Source organism: Diachasmimorpha longicaudata, chromosome 11 (genome assembly GCF_034640455.1).
Source record: "Diachasmimorpha longicaudata isolate KC_UGA_2023 chromosome 11, iyDiaLong2, whole genome shotgun sequence".
NCBI classification, from domain to species: Eukaryota; Metazoa; Arthropoda; class Insecta; order Hymenoptera; family Braconidae; genus Diachasmimorpha; species Diachasmimorpha longicaudata.
The window spans coordinates 3,095,620-3,116,770 of NC_087235.1; the positions used below are offsets into that span (position 1 = coordinate 3,095,620).

The 21,151-nt window shown below is 41.3% G+C and overlaps 1 protein-coding gene across 2 annotated transcripts in view; it reads left to right on the plus strand.

The window, feature by feature from the left end:
* The first annotated feature begins 2,740 nt into the window (after positions 1-2,740).
* LOC135167759 (transcriptional regulator ERG homolog) overlaps positions 2,741-21,151 on the plus strand; it is a 32,430-nt gene continuing 14,019 nt past the window's right edge. Inside the window, exons 1-3 of one of the 2 annotated variants that reach the window (XM_064131281.1) lie at positions 2,741-3,122; positions 4,443-4,750; positions 20,770-20,829. In XM_064131281.1, coding sequence (XP_063987351.1) covers positions 4,456-4,750; positions 20,770-20,829 — 355 coding nt within the window. In that variant the 5' untranslated portion in view covers positions 2,741-3,122; positions 4,443-4,455. Of the gene's footprint in view, positions 3,123-3,995; positions 4,354-4,442; positions 4,751-20,769; positions 20,830-21,151 lie in introns of those variants that run through there. The other variant, XM_064131280.1, reaches the window with a different exon arrangement.

The window sequence follows — 21,151 nt, forward strand, 5'->3', positions numbered from 1 at the left end:
GTACCACCGCGCCCAGCTATTAATATCAGTTAACAAGCCGATATGATCGCTCTCACTTCAGGCAAGGCCGGCTGCACGTCGCATTTATGCTGGGGCTTTTCTACTGCTCCCTCTCACTTATTCATGGACGCCTGCTGGCCAGAAACTGACTCACTTAACCCTCACCAGGACTCGGTGAATAATCGAATGAATACTTGCAATCTATTTTCAAAATCGATTCTGCGACGATTATTACGAATGCAAAATCTCAATAATTTTTTTTGGGTTAAAACGAGTCCTGGAAGACACCGGACTCCATAATTCTCATGGAGAGAGGAAAACCCTGAAAAATTACCTGTCTGTTCTCTAATGTGACAGTAAAAATACTATTCAGTAAAAATTACGGAACAGTTACGAACCTTTTCAGTGAATTTTCAGAAAAAGGTCCAAAACATTTCAGAAAAAATATGAAACGTTCAGTTAGAAAATGTGTAACTGTTCCTTAATTTTCACTGATTATTTTTTTCATCCCAATTTCAATCAATCAAATGGTGGCATTTCCCGTCACGTGGTACAAATAAAACGGTTTTACCTCGGATATTTTTTAAATATTTCCCGGTTAGAAAAAATCAAGTTCAAAGACTTTACCTCGATATGAGCAGATTTGGAGGTGAATCCTTGAACATTATTGATCCAAAAATTTTCAAAAATGTTCCTAATAATACAGTGAAGATAAAAGCCATAATTTGTAAACAATTCTTTGCATTTTGTGCAAACAGAAAATATATGCTGGAAGCCACAACTACGAGTGAAAAACCATATCATATGACGTGAAATGCCAGACATTTAATTCCTTGAAATTGGAATAAAAAAAATAATCCAGTCAAAAAATCCCCCCTCTCCCCCTCGACCTTCAAAATTAATCGGACATTTTCCTCCAGTTTCCCTACGTAGCAATGAGAGGGAGAAGTTTTGCAAATTAAAAATCCCCAGGGGTATTACTACTGAATAATTTTTAAAGAATTTTTATTTGTGTTTAATTAGCTACTGTCAATGTTGCTGAGACCACGACAGCAGATTTTGACAACATATCCGTCAAATTGTCACCAGTCTGGTACACATGCTCAACAACACTCTGAGGAGAGACCAGTCAGTCTGGAATTTCGGTGCAACGTTGCTGGATTTATTGGTGGAAAAGCTCCATAAAAAATAGTCACTTTGTAGAGGCGTGCCAAGTAGCTCCTTGGTTATATCCTATTCCCAGTACAGGGAATATGTCACCCGAATGGACTCCCGGTGGCACGCGAATAAACTCTCATAACATAGAGCTCAGTAACCTGTTGAACGTTTTCTCTGTTCGTGACAAGCAGTGATTGCATTTATGTGTTACCTATTTGGCCGGATTCTATTCACATATTTTTATTCCCCCTGCGATGATTTTAGGGGTTGACAGGTCCGGGCCAATCAGTATATAAAGACATTCGTCGCATTTGTTTTCCTTCGCTGGCTCCATTTCTCCTATTTTGAAGACCGAAATTTCCCTACTAACAGAGCTGAGCAAAATTTGCATCGAAAGCTCCGGCTTTTGAAAAACTGAAAGATTTTCTAAAACTAAATTTTTTCATGGGGTGGGCTGGAACAAGACACTTCGTAGAAGATTTAAATTGTCACATTTCACCCTGCAATGACTGCCTGATTACTATCAATATAGTTTTCCAAAGTCAAGAAGAGATAACACTAGACTCGGTACCATGTGAAGCCCTTTATTCGGCTGTTTGCATTCAGAAGGAAATTGACTGGAATTCCCAAAGGAGAAAATGATATTTGTCATTTGGATTTGAGGTGAAGAAGACATGCATGATTGGGTAGGCACTTAATCTATTGTTCGGTGTTAATAAACCGTAAAGAGGGGGTGGGGATATTGGTAGGGGGTAGATGGATCGGGTAGTCACGGAAGGGAGTCCTGGGGGGATGAGGGGGGAGCTCTAGTCGGTTGTTAACGAGGATGTTAAGTTGTTGGGAGTGGGAGCGGAAAGATCGGATTCAATCAAAATCATTGGATTCCATTGAAACGGAGTTCCTCGTACCAAATTCCGTAGCGAGACAAAAACCCGGGTAAAGTTAATTCCCCCGATTTGCTGGTTTTTCATAAATATCCCTGAAATTACCCTGGCAGGAGATTATGAATGGCCGACAGTGGGCCGACATTCGGCCAATGTTGGCCGACAGTCGGCCGACTGTCAAGGTAATTTCAGGGATATTTATGAAAAAACCAGTAAATCGGGGGAATTTGGTGGGCCAATGCTGGCCGACAGTCGGCCGACTGTCGGCCATTCCTCATCTCCTGTTAGGGTAATTGTTATTGTTGAATTTTATGGTGCAAAATTGGGCAATATTTCGAATATCCTAACTCGTCTTTGAAATTTTCAAAATTTCACGAATTTCGGTTTTTTGTTGGATTCTATTGAAACTTCAGCTCAACATTACCGCATCATAATGCAAATGTACCCCATTAGATGATCCCCTCTACCCCACACATCCATTCTCCATGTATATAAGAAGATGAGCAGACAGGAGAATGCGCGGAGAGGAGTAACGAGTGCAACCGAGAGTAACTCACTGAGGGTGAAAAGAGGGAGACAGAGAGTGGCGCGTCCGAGGGGCGCAGGCTCCGATACAGCCAATCGTCGGACCGCGACTGATAACGACGCTGCCAAATGTGCGTCCGTCGTGTTGGGGCCGGTCCACGCGCTAACATCATCATCTCACCCTGGGGATTTTACCATCGAGGCCTCTCGCCATTACACGTCACATCCAACCAAACTACTTACCTTTAAGCGCCATCGGAAATCACTCGACACAAGACGCCTCGAATCATGATTTTTTTACAAACGAGTAGAAATTCCCAGTGATTTTAATCGTGACGAATCAGAATATCAAGTGAAGTGGGAAGAGTTCGATAAGATAAAAACATTAAAATCAAAATTATCGTGGAAATTTGATACAATACAAAATCTCTTCTATTTTTCTTGTTTTCATTTTTCCTTTTTTTTTCCAAGTGTTCTCCATGAATCGAGAGTAACAATGTTTTGAGGTGGATTATTCAGTGCTTGAAGGCAGTCTGGATCACACAAAGTGAGAGGGTAAGTTGGCACTCGTTACTTACGGACACATTTGTCCTCGTACTTGACAAAAAAATTTACCAAAAAAAATGAAAAAATTCTGAGAGAGAAGAAATAAACTGGGGATTGAAGTGCCGATATCTCCAAGCACCGAAAAAAGCGAAATCGATGCCAGCGTCAGTGAAATCGCCCTGACATCCGGTGTTTCATGTCCATAGGGTCTTACAAAAAAAAAACAGATCTCCTGACCATTGATATTCCATTTGTCCCCAGCATTCGTATTTTATGGAGCGCGTAAGGGTCAAAGTCGACGGTCAGCCAGACGGAGGGATGCTCGGCTAACGTTTCTCATGCATTAAACGACGACTATACATCTCCCTGGGTCAAGTACCGTTGCCGAAGTGCGTGGGTAATTCACCTCGGAAGAGTAAAAAAAAAATCCGAACTCGCGACGGCACTCTCACCTGGGCCCAAGTTACCCTCGCGTGTGCACTGCATGTTGTGTATCACTGAGTGGCGTTGCGAATAAATACGAAAGAAAAAAATGCCAATTAACATTTGAATGGGGGGAGGGGAGAAGGAGAAGAAGAGGGAAATAAAACTTTTGGCTTTTCATGCCACTCACAATAATAACGTTTGCGTACGTGTTGGTCCTCTCTGTAGACGGACTCATCGTTACTGTTTACATATGTGGGTGCGTGGTTACCTCGTGTAACATCATGTACAATATACACATATACACGTGACACTCCTCCACGAGCATGAGCTTAGACGAGGTAGGCGAGTAGCAGAGGGGTTTCCGGCGAGCGTTACTGTTAACAGAGTAACAGAGTGATGTAATGAGGCCCGGAAGCAGACAATTTGCTGGCCGCGGCGGTCGCAGTTGCGCGAGACAACCTGCCTGACTCTACCTTCTTCTTCACAGTGGTTCAGTCAACAGTGCGGTAGGAGTTTGTGGTTTCAGATGGATAAACGTTCGATACAATGTTGATATGATAATTAACATGGTACCAGTAATTGAGGGGTAAAAATATTGTTGAAAGATATTTCTGGAATTTTGAGCTGTGCAGTGATGAGGCAGAAGGTCCTGGGGACTCGGAGAAATATTCGTAGTGAGGATTGTTGATTAGTGAATGGTAATCGGATTTTGTGATCTCTGATTGTCGTTAGTCGGTGGATTATCGTGATGTGCGTCAGTGAAGGGCTGATTTTAGGTTGCGTGGGATCATGCTGGTTCTTTTGACGAGCGACGGTGTGTGGAGTGAATACTTATGATGAATTGATTATTCCCGAGTTTCAGGATAAGATGGTGGAGTTATGGTTTGCTTGTGATAATTGCAGGGGCACTTTGGTGATGTACGACAGCACTAGCTGTTCGTACTCGGGGGCGCTCGATTTGAAGGGAGCGACAGGTACGACTGGAGCAGCAACAGCCTCCGGTGTTTCCATATCTGCTGCGGGTGTTAAGCAGGAGAACTGGCCCTATCGGGGCCTTGCGTGCGGTAGCACATTTCAGCAGCTTAAACAGAGCGTTGAAAAAGCTAAACAGGCACTCGCTGATCGGGGTAATTATCTGGCTGGGGCTTTCTCACCGCCTCCACGTGCCAATCCATCCAATATTTCACCGAGTTCTACAGCTTCTATAACTGGTGAGTGAGGACAGCATTTTTCATTCGAACCATTTTCAATGATTTAGTATGTTTTTTCACATGAGTAACAGTCGTAAAGGATTCTCCGAGTGGTGAGGAACATAATGTGCTTTTAGAGAAATGTAGTCGGTTAAATCAACAAATCTGGGGACTTGAGAATTTTTAGGAGGCGAATGTCTTATGTTAGGAAAAAACCTTTCGTTGCTCAGGAAAATTTGCAATAAAAGTTATGCAAGAAGAAGGATATTGAAGTGAAATGATGTTCAGGGAAAAATGGTAAATAAATTTGAATTCTTCTGAGCATGTGCTGAACATCAGAATGACACCGAGAGAATAATTCTTGAAAAATTACCTGCCTATTCCGTAATCCCCCAGAATAATATAATATTTGGTAAAAATTACGGAGAAGTTACGCACTTTTGTAGTGAACTTTTAGGAAAAAGTGCGTAACTATTTCGCAATTTTGACTGAATATTATTTTCATTGACAGATTATGAAACAGACACGTAATTTTTCAAGAATTTTTCTCTTCGTGAGTCAAGTAAAAAAATCAAGATCAATTTCCAAGTAAATGACCGCAGTCATTGACTCATTTCCTATGAAGTACTTCAGGTATTAAAAAAACACCGAAAAATAACACCAGTTCTAGTTATTTTCTTTTACCACTTCACGAGGGAATTGTTATTGAACAAAGTGAAGAGGAAAAAGTGCGAATCTCAATGAAAAACCTGAAGATGGATAGGAAATACTGATAGAGTAAAAAATGGTAGTGAATAATTTGTCAATCCATTCGGTCGATTTGGCATTTCGATACCGTTGCATACACAAAACCGGGACCATCGTACTTGGCGGCAGGTGGTCGTCGATTTCCGATTGTTTTTCTCCTCTTTTTTCCTCCTCCACCTCTGGCCCATTAAACATTCTCTGTGCTGTGTACAGAGTAGATGGGATGGGTTTGAGGGCTGGCGTGGTCGGGAGGGGCAGGAGAAAGAGGACATTAATTACCCCGACAGTGTAAATCATGTTATCTGGGCAACACCGCTGCCAATGGATGCCAGCAGCTGAACCAGAGCGAGGAGCGCAGCTTTCCCGACCAAGCGGCAACCTTAACCCGCGCCAATATCCTGTCTATCTATACCGCCATACTCTCGGCATATAATTTATAGATGTCTAGGAAAACTTTGTCTCGGAGGATTTTTCTGGAATATAAAGAATACTCACTGTGTGCCCCTTTAGTTTATAGAGTTTGTTTTTTAGTTTATTTTTTATTTTTTACGGTTGAAATCGAGAGAGGGGAATTCTAATTAAATGTGTAGAATTGTCTGACTCTTTTCGAGAACACATTTCTAATCTATTAGAAATAGATTTGGTGAGAATTGAAAATACAATTCGTGAAAAAATGTTAGGAAACGAATAATTGAGAGATAAGAATTTTCAGTTTAAATTGAGGATTGAAATTAATTAGAACTTCAAGGGGTATTAATGAACGAATCGTTTCACAATTTGATAATTATTGGAGAGATTGTCTCGGTCGAGAAAAATGTGAAAATTTTTGGAAACTATTTCCTCACTCATAGTGAGGCGTCTTCAGGAAGGGGAAGGGGCTGTTGCCTAAATATATTTTCACAACGGGAGATGGTAAATTTTTAATGAAAAATTAGGCACAGGAACATTTTTTTTCTGAAATTATATTGAAAAAATATTTTGATTTAACATTTACATTACTTCAATTAATTTGATTACCCTAAACGTTTTTCAAGCTCAAACAAACGTTTATAGATTTTAGAGAACTGATGAAATTTTTCCCCCAGATTTTACCCATTTGATTTACCGACTCTGTTTCCCAAAAAAAGTTTTCCAAAAAAATTGTATAATACAAAAGCGATACGATTTTTTCAAAGTTCTTCAAGTTGTCATTTGTGAATACGACTCACTATTTAAAATATCATAAATATTCTTAGCCTGATAATTAATTAAATTTCTGTTTCAACATTTAAAGTCACTTCACCAATGACGAGTTAATCACCACCGAGATAGTTGTCCCCGAAAGCCCCCGATATCGCAGTGTTCTGCGTCGTATTAAATATAATATTCGCCATGTTACATGTACCATTATCTACATCTATCTCCAGTTGCCATAACAATGATCGGATAAGCGTAATACGCTCGCTTGTCATATAGATATCGGTGAATTTGGTGCAGCCTCCGCACGATTATGGCAAGATGGTGGTGCGATGATGGCGGCCGCTGTGCCCAGAGGGATGATACGAGGAGAAGAGCGAAATGGGGGGAGTGGTTACGGGGGTTAGCCAGCCGCGTATCCATGACGACCGAGCCCGCCCCACGGAACTACCCTCTGGGATCCCGGATGTTCCCCAGCTAGCAGCGTCTCTCCCTCTCGCCCTCCGTGTTTCATCCCCCAGTTCAACATCTCGCTATCTTCTCCTCTTTTTACCGATGTTTCTGCGCCTTAAAATCCACGTTGATCGCGTCAATTTTAAAACTCTCAACGAAATCCCAGCACTTGGCACTTTTTATTATCTTCAAGGTCGAATTAACATTTTTATTTTTTCTTATACGGAGAGAAAAGGTGTTTAAAAACTACGTGACTGTTCCGTAAACTCCCAGTCAAAACAATATTCGGTAGAAATTACGGAACACGAGAAGATAAATTTTAGGTGAGAATTTGATCTTCAGGGGATCAAACAAGGGATGAAAGTCAGTTTTATAACGAAAATTATCTTCTCAAATCTAATTTTCCCAAGAAAACTTGACCTAAAAAGTGATTGATTGTTATTTTATCCCACGTTTCGCTCTCTAGAGCTCTAATTTTTATCAAAAATTTCTTTGGGGGCGGTTTTTCGCATTTTTTCAGCGAACTTTCAGGAAAAAATATGGAACGTTCAGTGAAAAAATGCAAAACTGTTCCATAATTTCTTCTGAAAATTATTTTGACCGGCAGATTACGGAACAGCCATGAAATTTCTAAAGAATTTTATCCTACGTGTATTCGTCTTCTCAAAATTTCGGTTTCAGTACCTTTTGTTTGCTACCCGGGATTCTCACTGGTGACGAGAAAACTAGAGTACATTCACTTCACACATATTTTCCCCGAGCTATAAAATCATCATTAAAAATTTCATTCTTCCCGTTTACTCATATTTTTCTAGTTTTTAGAAAGAAATTGAATTAAGGGATCAGAATGAGGAACTTTTTCATAAAAATTATCCGATCGTTTTGTAAAAATGTATCACCAATATACAATCGTTTCCTCTGTTCATTTATTCATATTTAACAGAGAACAGATTAATTCTCCAGAAGTTCAATTGAAAATAATTTCACTGGATTGCGCAATTAAGACTTACCTCCATTCACTAATGTGGAACACACGCACTCAACTGTGGCCCCAGTTTGTGCGTACCCATCTCTTACGAACACAATGTCTAAGTTTCGTAATTGATCTTCGGCGGAGCGTAATAGCCTGTTACGTATCAAGAGCCACGAAGAGCACAAAATAAAAAGTACCTGATTTCAGATAAAATTTTTCACTTTTAGACCCATCAGTTCGAACCCAAAAATCTGTCATTTAATTTGCGAACATTAAAATCTCTCCATTTGATGTTATAATTCACACGCGAGGAAAGTAAAAATGAAAAATATTCATGTTGTAATTAGAGTGAAGGATCCTGGTGAGCATGATGCGTTGATAATTGCCGGTATCGGTTAACCCCGGATCACAGGGGTGGTCATGGGGACGCGCGTGTCGGTACAGCCGTTATGGAGTTAGACCCTGGGGTGGCGAGCTTTCACTCTTTTCTTTCTTTTCTCGTGGCCCGTCGAACCTTCTCGCGCGCCCCCTCACTTCCGTTTATGTACCAGCAACCCTGAGGATGGTGGTAAACGCACCGGAACCCCCCTGCCCATTGCTCACGCTTGAAAACCGAGAGACGTAGATAGATATTCTCAGATATTTCGTTCCTATTCTCATTATTCTTGAATTGCCTTTTTGCATTCAACTTTCTCCGCAGGATTGAGGTATTAAAAATATTCAAGGAAAATATACGGTCTGGAATGGAAGGGATGAAATGGCGGAAGGTAATTCAATGGAAATGTGAACCGTGGGTTATAACATCGGGGTATAAAATTAATTTTTTTTTTATCGTGTCAAGCAAATTTCTCCGCAAGTTATTCCGTTTTTTCATTAAAATATTATTTCGAGCGTTCAAATTATTATTTAATCGTGATAAATATATTACAGGGGGTGTTTAAGAAAGTGGAAGAAGAGAGGACATATGGAATGAACTTTTGAAAAAAAATTTGTCCTCCAGAGGGCGAAACGTGGGATGAAATGACACTTAATCAATTTTTAGGTCAAATTTTGTCGGAAAAATTGGACTTTGGAGACTAATTTTTGCGATAACACGAATTTTCGCCCAATCGAAGTCTAATTTTCATTTGAAAGTTCTGTCGATACACACGGGGAGAAAAATTCTTGACAAATTACGCGCCTGTTCCGTAATTTACCATTTAAAACAATATTCAATCAAAATTACGGAACAATTACGCATTTTGTCACTGAACGTTCTGGACTTTTCCTAAAAGTTCACTGATATCAGTAAACTTTTACGGAACAGTTACTGTTCCATAAAAGGGCGTGTAGGGCGTAACTGTTCCGTAATTTTGACCGAATATTGTTCTGACTGGCAGATTACGGAAGAGCCAGGTAATTTTTCAAGAATTTTTCTTTCCCTGCAGGGGTCTGGGGTCTAGAAGATGATTTTCCACTTTATCTCGACACTTTTCAATGCCTCGAAAATCTCAATTACGACCCGGAATGCTCTGAAAAAACACCCTAAAAATTTTGAACTTCGCAGCTTGTCCTTCGGTACCTTTATCTCTCTACCATCGATACAGAGCCCCCCAACATTACACAGACCATGAAGTAACAATAGTTTCAGCTTTAAGTTGAGCACTCAGAGGAGACTCGAGCGCAGCTCATTGCAAGCCCCGTGACTAATCATGATAGTTCCGGCCGGGAACGGCAGGGACACACGACTCTCGGTTCCGGTTCCGGCGCGTGCTCCTCATCCCCCGAACTCTTCATCTCTCCTGCTCCCTCCCTTTCTGTATGGTTTTCTCTCAATTCCCTTGTCCCTTGTCGACGGCCGATTCGGTACGCACCCTCCCGTTCAATTATTACGCGTTTCACAAGCCAAAAGAATAAAACGCCGTCTGACGATATCAGGTCTTATCTCCTTTCGCCCTTGGACATCTACAAAAACGTATATTCGTGGAACAAACATCACATTTGAGGAATATCACCGTCAGCGGGTTTACATTTCTCAACTTCACCCTCTCAACTCAGTGACTCGGCAAAATTTAAAATACAAAGAAGAAAGAAAGTGTGAAAATAAGTCAACTTAACATCACTCGAAAAGCCCCAGCGATCGATCCGATAAAATTTATTTAAAATAGTGAATCGTCATTCCGTTAAAATTCACATAAAATTAATGTTCGACAATAAATTTGTCTTTTTTGACCATCGACCAGTTATTAATAAATATTTCGAAATCTAGAAAAGATGGAAAAATGTTTATTTGACCTTTTTTGTCCGGTGAATTGAGATCTACAACAAATGTCAGGGTAACTTTTTCGCTATTGGTCATAGATTCAGAGATATTTCGCAAAAACTGGCTGCAGAGATGGGTGAAGTTATCTCGCTTCTCCCATTCGCCGATGAATTCCGATGGGGAGTTTAGCATTCATCGGTTAGGAAGGATTTCAGAATTTTCCCGACTGCAGAACGCGAAGGATCAATAAGCCCCGAGAGTAAAAGGGGGTTGCAGCCCCTTCGGTACTTGGGTACTTGGGCAATCGGAGAGTAGATGGCGACTTCGGTTCTTATCGTTTCCCCGATATCACAGGCGCAGTTAATCAATGCAGGGAGAAGAAAATTTCACGAAGGCCATTCTCTGGTGAGAAGAATTTATTTTTCCAGGGGGTGTTCCTTCTGGTTTGTCCAGTGCTGACACTGGAAATTTTTATCATAACTCGTTTAGGGATGAAAGCACAAAAAATAAAATCTAAGTATCATTGTCCATTGTACTATCATTTAATTGATACGATAATCAAATTTAATCTAATTTCATAGTTGACCCTTCTCTGAGGTTTCTAAGAGTCAAGTATATACTGTGGTACATCAATGTTTTCGACAATATTTATCACTAAGGGCGAGTAACCCGGAAGCGACGAGGTTGACAACAGGTTTAAATTGAAGAATATAAATAAATTAATCATACTTCACTTAAACACTTTGTTTATCATCAATAACATAAACATTGAAACCTTAGAAGATTATTTTTAAACTAAACTTGCTCCGGATAAAACTGGTTTGTTATACTGAACTCACTAGATGTTGGCTCTTCGAATTATCCTAAGTAACTAATTATTTACATGTTAAATTTTTACGTACATAGTCATGATAGAGGGGGTAAGCCTTTTATTGCAGATCCTATTGACAACAAAAAAGGGAACGAAGTAAAAAAAGAAAAGGGACAGAACCATCTTCGATTGGAATTTATGATGATCATGTGGTTTACAGCTGCGTTCTGTGACTAAATTTTCATAAAAAACAAATTATACAACAATTATTATATATATTATATTATATGTTATATATAACACATTATATGTATAACATACTATATAAAGTTGTTGACAATGATTTTCTGACATTAAATTGAGAGAAGTTATGACTAGTGAATGTGCAAACTAAAAATCCCAAGATTTGAAACTATATTTCTACAAATGGAATAAAGCTCAGTATTTTCAACGAAACAGAAAAAATCTTCAACTGTCATCTGAATAATTACTCTCCATATGCAAGTGAGCACCCATTTCATTAATATTGACATGATAAATTGGCGAGAGATGAACGCACATCTCTAGTTACCGTTAACCCGTCGATTAATTTCTAAATCTCCGGTGACTCGTCGAAAAAAAGGCCTCCATAGCTGTCATTCTCTTTATTGGGCCAACAAAAAGATTTTTTTACATATGCGGCACGCTCCTCCAGTTATAATCGATGATTGTCGAAGTAAGGGAGTCACATGTGAAGGTGGAATTGGTCGTAGACGCCCCAGGGGAAAGTCATTACCCGGTTAATCGTGCGTTATCGCGTGTGTGCCCAATGTTGCGTCAATGAAGAAGTGACTTCGAGAGGGGGAGTGAGTGTACACATGTATAAGAGTGAGTAATAGTGCCAGCATGATATGAGACTCTTGGGAATGGGGATGAGAATTTGTATTTTTGGACAATTGTCAATGTTATTCGATCAGACGTGAAGCAACAGTTCATATTGGTGAATTCTATGGTATTTGTTATCATGTATGTTGGGGTAACACACGTCACACGGCAAAGGGGACAATTGTATCAGCATTCAGAAGGGATTTCGCTGGATTACGTACGGAATTATGTTTGAGGAGAATGGAACTCAAAGTGCAGGAAATTAATTGTCGGTCGGACGTTGTAAGAGACACGACGTTGTGAGGATCCAATTTCGGTGGAGATACAGACGAGTTAATAATCACGGATTTGCGTAGATATTCGGTGATTAAGCTTAATATTAATCCAAACTTGATGACTCCGTATTGGAATATGAGTGTAAGTGAACAAATGATTTAAGAGACACAGTGAAAATACTTTATAGAATATTCTTCATTAGCACGAGGAAGGCACGTCTCAGCTAGAGGACAGTTGTCCAGAGACTAAAAACTATATCAAAGGAAAACCCTCTCAGAGAAAAAAAAAACAGTTTTATGACTCAAAGGAACACAGTCCGTTGTTGAAATTTCAGCACATGTTTAGGATTAAACCGTCTCGAAAGCGGAGTACAACCGATCGTAAATTAGTCCCTTAGTAGAGCTGTTTCCCAGAAAGTAAAAGAGGTGTCGAGTGATTTTCGTAGGACAATGAATGAACTGTACTCAAATATTCCAACTCTCCGTAATCGTTCCTGAGTTCTTGAAGTGATAAATTTTCCTATGCACTTCATGTACACCACACCATTAATAAAATATTTATTTTTCAATGGGTGACGAAGACCTCGTAAACCGCTGCTGCAATTATTATCCAATAATTAGTTTTCAAGCTTCGCAATAATATTTATTAGACCGAAATTCCGGCATTTGCTAAATACTCTCCTGAAACGAGGCAACTGAAGTTAGAGTGGTCATAACTACCTTTCCCCGGGTACTCCACCGACTCCTCCACCACATGCGCCAAACCGCTATCTCGAGACCATTGGGTATTCCACAGTCTTTGAAGAGTCTGAGAAACCAAAAGAATGCGCCTGAAAGAGGAGGCAAAAAAGGCAAAAAGAAGGAGAGGGCTAGTCATTGAAAAGCTCCATCCCCCATCCCTACATAGGTATACTCCATAGCCAAGACAGAAAGGAAGGCTCGTAGGAGCGGGGGTGAGAAGGGACCGGTGTTTGTGGCGTCCGCTGCTGCCGACAAAAAGGCGAGAGAATTTCCTGAAATCCTTTCTGAGGGGCTGATTGCCATCATTATCGTGGAGTGGGTAGTGGCAGTAGGGTGAGGGTACTATCGGGGGGGGGGGGAGGGAGACGGTAGAAGAGAGAAAAAAAACAAAAAAACCACCACCACCACCACTGCGCCATCTGTCTCTCAAGTGGGAGAGGGATGAAATTCCTGTGAAATGTGGAAATACCGAGAGACGAAAATTTACGCAACTGAAAAGAGGAAGATCATAAAAATACCGACAATATTCCCTATTAATCTTGATAAATGCGAAATCGGGGGATGATTCACTTTACTCTTCTCCATTTCCCCGACAAATTCGATTAGTTTCATAAATTCCTGGATTTAGAAATGAACTCGTGTAGTTCACCTCACCATTTCATAAACAAGTAACTTATGTTTTTGTTGAACCACTCAGCATTGAAGGTGAGTCTCTCTATGTCGAGTGGATTTCGCTTGTTGTGCTTTGAAAAGGGTGGGGGGGGGGGGGTAGATAGTCATGTTTCGGTATTCAGTTGTGTGGAACTCTTCGGGGTAGACTCGTGCGTGGCGGCGCACCGCGGCTGATCGATGTGTCGCCATGACGACGCTTCCGCCGCCAGTCATTCAGCTATAGCTATATAATCTTTACCTCTACACCTCACAGTTCTACCACCACCCCCTCAACCCTCCCCAACCCCCCACCGCCCATCCCAATGTACAGTTCAACCCGTCAACGCCGTTGCACAGTTTGCTGCCGCAGCCCCAACGTTGGCCCAACCATCAATCGCCCCCTCCCCCCCCCCTCCGCCAAACCCCTCTCTGGACGCCAAATTTGACTATTTACGAGTCCTCTTTGTCGGCGGATGGACGAAGGGCTTGGAAAATACTGTTGGTCACTTTTAGAATGTTTCCACGAGTGTGGAAAACGCCACTGATGGCGGGGGGTGTAGGGAGGGAGTGTCTGTCGGTGGGATTTCTCAGTCAGTTGCACGACCACGATCTTCCTGGCATGCTTCCTTCCTACCACCCTGGACGATTCTTCTTACTCTATCTCCCTCGTTGTGCCAGACAACGTCAAGGGGATGAGGTAACGTTGAGTTAGACTATGCCAGGAGGATCGAGTGTAGTGTAACCATGAGAGGAAAGCCTTCTTTCCGGCGAAGGAAACATGTAATTGGGAATCGGATATTCGTTTCTCGGTGAAGAATTCCAATAGTGTAAGCAAAGTGAAAAATAATACCTCGACAAAGTAATTAGATGGGGAAAAAATAACGATTGGCTGTGTCCAATCAATCAGTTATCTTTTACTTTTATTTAGCTCGTTATCAGTTGGTACAATGAGGCGGTGATTAATGGATTTTAATCTCCGCATAAGCAATAACACTTGTCAGAGTCATTCAGGGGATTAGTCCAAATGTCGTGTGAAGGCTAAATCACAGTGGTTATCCTCCTGCACGATGTAAATAATCATTTATTGATTAACTGTTTGACTGCGCAAGTCGAGTTAACTATGGCTAATCTCTGATTTGTAACGCCTCCTTCTCACCCTCTCATCATGTACCCACAGTCTCTCGCCCCATCTCCCCATTCCCCCCTTCTCCCTGGAGGAGGGGGGAGACCCCACCAACCACCCCATAACACCATTCTCCCATATTTCCAATTCCCCTCTTCTCTTGACACGTAGTTTTCGCCCCGGCACCCTTCTAGCGCTAACACAGAATTAATATCTCGCGAGTTAGCATCCTCCACCCAACCCCCCACAACTCCCCATCCAGAGTTCTATCCTCTCAAAGTATCTCCACCACCATTCCCCTGACCTCGCTGGCGCTCGTCAGCCCCGTCGTCAGCCCCCGCAACGGAAATGAGCGCGCGGATGCCTCTACTCTCTTGCCACGCTCAGCGCTGGTCGTCTCTGGATTCTCCTCTCCTTGTTTCAACCTCATACTTCTCTTTGGGCCATAACTCGCTTTTCTCTTAATTTCTCTTCGTCAATTTCTCCGTTGGCCCACCACTTTTTTTCCCCCACGGGTTTGTTTTTCTTTTTCAACTTTTCCTCGCGCCTCATTTTTCTTCACTCTTCATCTCACTTCCGTTTCGTCTTGGTTTTATCTGGTTCTTTTGGGTTTCAATTTTTTTTTTTGTTGTTTGGGGAGATACGAGGAGCTACGGGGATAAATGATTTTGCTTGGCGTGGGATAAATTCTGAAAAAACGAAATGTTGAAGGAAGAAATGACGGACGGTTGTAAATAGTTGGAAATAGGTGGAAAATTACTGAACAATAATTTGTTAATTTTCAATGCAGTGAAATTATTTATGGAAAGAATAATTGGTAGAAAAATGAATCGATGTAGATGGTTTCAGAGTGTTTTTTACTCAGTTTAGATAAACATAAACAATGACTCGATAGGGAGAACGAACAGTCTTTTTAAGGTCACGAATATTCTTTTGGTGTTTGTGACTAGTCGTTAGTCTCTTAAACAGATCCATGAACAAAGATTTCTTTATATTATTTAAAAAACATAAACTGGAGTTTGCGTCGTAAAACCACAGACGACCTCTCGAGGAACCAATGACCTCATAGTGTTAATATAAACTCATATAGGTCTGTAATGTGATCATACTGTTTTTGCTCTTTTCAATAAATTACTTAATTTCCAAAATCGTATTATTTTAGCTAGTTCATCCCTTGTCACCATACACAGCCCCAATTCCCATTTTTCCCCGAGTCTCGAATTTCCACTCAAATTATAATTCTGGAGAGATAGTGAGGGCGAAAATATTCAAGGCTATGCAAATTTGAAGGAGTAATTAGGCAAAGGCATTATATGGACCGAGTGAAAAGTTAGTTCTGGGGTTATTACAATGGGGAGAAGGTAGAGTGGGTATTGTTTGGATGAACTACTGGCTTCTCGTGACGTAATTGATGGCCAGACAAGTTGATCATCCCCTTTTAACGTCAGGCCATCCACGTCAGTGAGAAAATTAAAGAAACAATGATTCGAATTTAATTACTCGCGCCGTAGTTTTACTGCGATTCGGATGAGTCGAATGGATCGATCGTATTTGGCAACAATAGAATATTCCTTATAGCATTAGTCCCTCGGTACTTTGTGTCGCTGCCGGGTGCACACCCGGTAAACATGTCACCGGAACGTGTTTGCAAGTGTTCACTTTAAAATGCTATGCAAAGAGTCCGGAATAAAATCCGGGGGAACGTCCCACTTCTACCAGGGCCACTTCCACGTAGAAGTTACACGGTATAACATGAAAGGCTTATGTACGTTCACTGCACGGTTTCGGGGGCTTTTGGATAAGCTCCAACCTCGTTTAAGTCGTAAATTTTTTTCACCAAAAGTCGAGAGAAATGGAGGCAGAAGGAGGTAGGGTGAATCAACTGCTTTTTCAGAAAGAAAATTCAAAAAGGGTAGTGCTTGAAAAAAGGAGAGGAAACGGTTATAAAGAGCGGAAATTAAATAAATTAAAGGAAACATTGTTTCTGTGTGAGACTAATGACATTCAATTTAAATAATTAGCTCTGTTCGAAACTATTCATTTTAGTCTCTTGGCAATTGACGGTTTGTCAGAAAATTTATTGTTCACAATTTAAGAAATTTCTATACAAAATCAATATATCCTCCCCATTCCTGTCCCGAGAGAAATCCACCGACTCCAGGACGAAGAATCCCTTCCGATACCTCCCTAATCAGTAGTATAAATAAACGTTCGCTGAGCCGTTGAGCGTCACGACATAATCCAACTATTAAAATAGTCGAAAAATATTCATCGTCACTGACAATTCTTACGAACCCCAGAACATCATAAATACTATTGAACTCACCCACCCCCGAGCCTACAAAGTGGCCAGTATTTCCCCAACCCTCAATCTCGCACCACTGACAGATAACAGATAACCGCAATCTTTTAAAAATCCGAAGATACATCCAACTGAATCAAGCATATTGTTGAAAATTGAATAGCAAACAATCTGATTACACGATATATATCATCCCCTACACACTTGAAGCTCGATACCGCGGGTGGGTTAACAAAGTGGTACGGGTTCTTATCGTATTATATGGCTTATGGGTATTGGATGGGTAGAAATTCAGTTCGTTGATGGTGTGTGCCAGTGGTTTGTGACTGGTACTTTATATCCACCCACCTACCCCTCCCTCCCACCCTCTCACAGCGAATGCGTTCCCCTTGAAAAGTATCGTTTTCTCACTCGCCCACTGCTTTTGGATGTTGGGTTATACTGCATAAAACTCTCAACGGTCCTTGGGCAATGCGTCTCCTGGTACAATAGACCGCCCTGTCATGTTTCATACCGTACAATGATACTCTCTCTCACCCTCCCTTGCACTTCGGCTTGCCTACTCGTCCGTATACCCAGCTAGCAGTGCTCGTATCTCAAGATAATGCGTGCGAATCATCGCCGCATGTGCTGCGAGGTTGGGAGAAAGAGGGAGAAAGAAAACATTAAGGGTTTGATTGAGCCACTTTCGGTACTTTTTCCTCCCTTTCTCACCCTCCTCTTCCTTTGTTTCATTTACTATTTATTTCGCAATTAAATCGTCCGGGGTTTTATTCCATTTGCTGACGATAATGAAAAAATTAGCCCACATTTTCTTTTGCTATTTTTGGGGGGGGGGGAGGGAGGGGGAGGACAGCCGAGATGAAGAGCTCCCTTCGATGTATCTACACACGCGCAAGCACTCGAAAGCGATCGCGCGTTAAATGCGCCGGCCGGCGTACGGTCGCGTGTCGGCCGCGTGCCCTTTCTGCCTCCTTTTTCCAAAAGGGAGAAAGTTTTCATCGATGAACGGGAACATAATGCGATATGCAGACGTAGAATCTAGACGGGTACACGATAGGACAGAGAAAAATGCTCGTTATGTGATGTTAAGTTCTGCTGAGATTTTTTTGTTTGAGTTTTTGATGTTGTGTTAAGGCATTTTGTAAAATCAGAAAAATTATATCCATTAGAAATTAATATACAGATTGTTGCATTTATTGTAGTTGGGTGCATTGTTGTAATTGATCTCAGAATGGTAATTGCGGACTGAGATAAATTACTGTGCCGTTGAGGGAAATTTCTTTATCGGTTTAGGAAAACTTCTATGTCGGCCTCGTGAAAAGTCAAAGTCTGGGGGAATATTTCTCATGACGAAGTACAACGTCGGGAATAATCGGCTATATTCGGCGCTCATCGTTAACCAATCACAATGAGTTACCGGAAAATTGCCGTGTGGCACGGTAAAAAATGAAGAAAAGTCCAATAAAGGGAAGTGACCTAGATTGAAATTTTTCGAAGATTTCTATCAATTTTTTATTTGACGTCAAATAAAAAATGATAGACCTTCAAATTTTATAGTGCTGTGTAGTAAATTTTACGGAGCCACATATCATTAATTACAAAATTTCCAGAGTCGATAGGAACTTGTATGTGTCAGTAAAACACATTCCAGTATTCTATCATGTTGCACCTCGATTCTAGTCCCCTTCACAGTAATTTTTCCCAGACTTTTCTGTATCTCTGTTCTCGAACTGCTCTTCCCTCCCCCGCCACGAACTCCCGAAAATCCAAGAATGACTGTCCCTGCCAATAAACATTCAACATCAAAATTATTCATCAAAAACAACGACTCCAACTTCATTGGAATTATTGAAGTACATATTGAATCCTAAACCTCTTAAAACCCACCAATTCCATTCCAAGATTCTCTCATTGTTCTCCCGTGCTGGCAATCCTTCAGCTCCTGAAGTACCACAAATAAAAAAAACCTCCCCAAACAGCGGCGGATTCGTCCACCATCGTATCCATTGTCCTCCTGAAAAGGAAAACCTGTAAGGAGCATTAAGACTAAAAAGTCAATGCAACCACCACCTGTCGTGTCAATGGGTAGATAGGTGGATAGGTTTTGGTCGTTGGGCTCCTAGCAACCAAGCCCAAAGTTGTCCTCTTTCACCCTCAAAAAGTGAATACTCACCCAAGTGTTATATATTCACCCAGTTTACACCCATGGAGATGGCGGTACACTCATTAACACTAGTGGATAGTTTATCCCTGTGCGCATGTGTCAAGATATTGGAGATGTTGGTAGAGGTTCCACAAGACCCGCCCCTATCAGCCGAGTGGATGCCCGCTGTCCCAGGATTCAGCTTTCAACCCTCAAAGTATGCACCAGATACCACCAGCTATGCTGGAGGGGGCGGGACTGAGTGTGTAGGCACCAGGGTTCTTCCCACTCACGCCACCCAGTATCGTTCGGCGTGGTAAACCACGATGATCGCCTCAACGAGTACACTGACATTGTACCCAGGTGCTAATGATAAGCCCATTGGTTTGAATTTTCGTTAATCCAGTTAATCAGTTATCACCTGTATCACGATATGACAGAAATTCTCATGATTTCTGTACCGGTGTCAATGGACTGAGTGCTATCCAATTGTTTAATTCATAAAAAAAGTTTTTGTTGATTTTATTTATTCATTGATGAGTTTAACTGTTGGAGTTACTGTGGCTGATAAGCTGTCTGGTGATACTGTTGAGTTGTTGGAGGAGAAATAATCAGCGTGATTGAAAGTGGACTGAAGGGGTCCGTGTTGGGCCATCTACAGGCGGTGGAGGAGTCTTCCACCGCCAGCGAAATGCTGGATCTCAAGGGGAGCAGTGGTACAGCTGGTGAACTACCGAGGACAACTGCTTTTACCAATTTGTCCATGCTTTTTGCTGGTATGTTGTCTTGTTCATTGGGTCAAATCAATTGGTAGATATTGACAGGGGTAACTTGCACTTTGCAATTTATTGCATTTGCATATTACATTGCATATTATATTGCTTATTTGCAATTTATTCAGATTGTAATTAAATTTTCTGTGACAAGGGTTGAAGCCACATTTCGTAGGATAAAATTTGATCTCAACCCTAGACCAATACACTTGTGAATGCCGATCATCACCCGGAATCACTGATCACAACTAAACATCATCTTCACATCCCGGAACCACTCAGGTTACATTAACGGAAGCACATGAAATTCGAATCCCCCATTAATGGACACTAGGGGGGATAGGGGAAGGGGGAATGATTGCCAGAGCGAATCTAAAGGGAGAGAAAAATGCGCCAAAACTCTATTTCTGTATTGAGGATACACATGAGAAAGATGGCTTGTTTGCCAAAGGAGTGAATGTGTAGAGGTGGATGGGGATGTCTGCTCCCTTGGTCAATCGTTCAGGCCCACCTCGACCCCTCGAGGCTTCGTTAGGTACACATTCGCGCCAATAACCGAGGCCAAATGAAAATATATCTGTCGGTAAATATACCGCCGGCGAAATTGGTGACGGCTTTACCAAATTTTTTTTACTTCCGCAAAGATTCAACGAAATTGAACATTTTGTTGACAGAATTGCGCCCCTCATGAGAGCATTGGGAGTTCATAATTGATAATTTAGATATGATTGTTATTTAACTTGTTGAATTGTTTGTCTTTCAGATGCCAGCAGTTCGTACAAAGGAGGCTGGAGCCACGCTACGTCGCCTGCTCCTGGCCAGGGTGAGTTTCCCTGATATTTATCGCTAGTTGTGTCTTCGTGGGCTGGTGGAGGTGTCCTTGAAGCGATTGTTTTCTTGTGATAACTATCCTAGATTATGATTAGACTGTGAATAAAATACATCACATGTAGCCCTCTAATAATGCTAGTGTCTGAAGATAATGAGTGCAAATCGGTGTCACATGTGCCTCAGGTTGAGAGACAGAGGGAGAAAGAAAATATTAAGGGTTTGATTGAGCCACTTTTGGTACTTTTTCCACCCTTTCTCACCCTCCCCTTCCTTTGTTTCATTGACTATTTATTTTGCAATTAAATCAGCTCGCG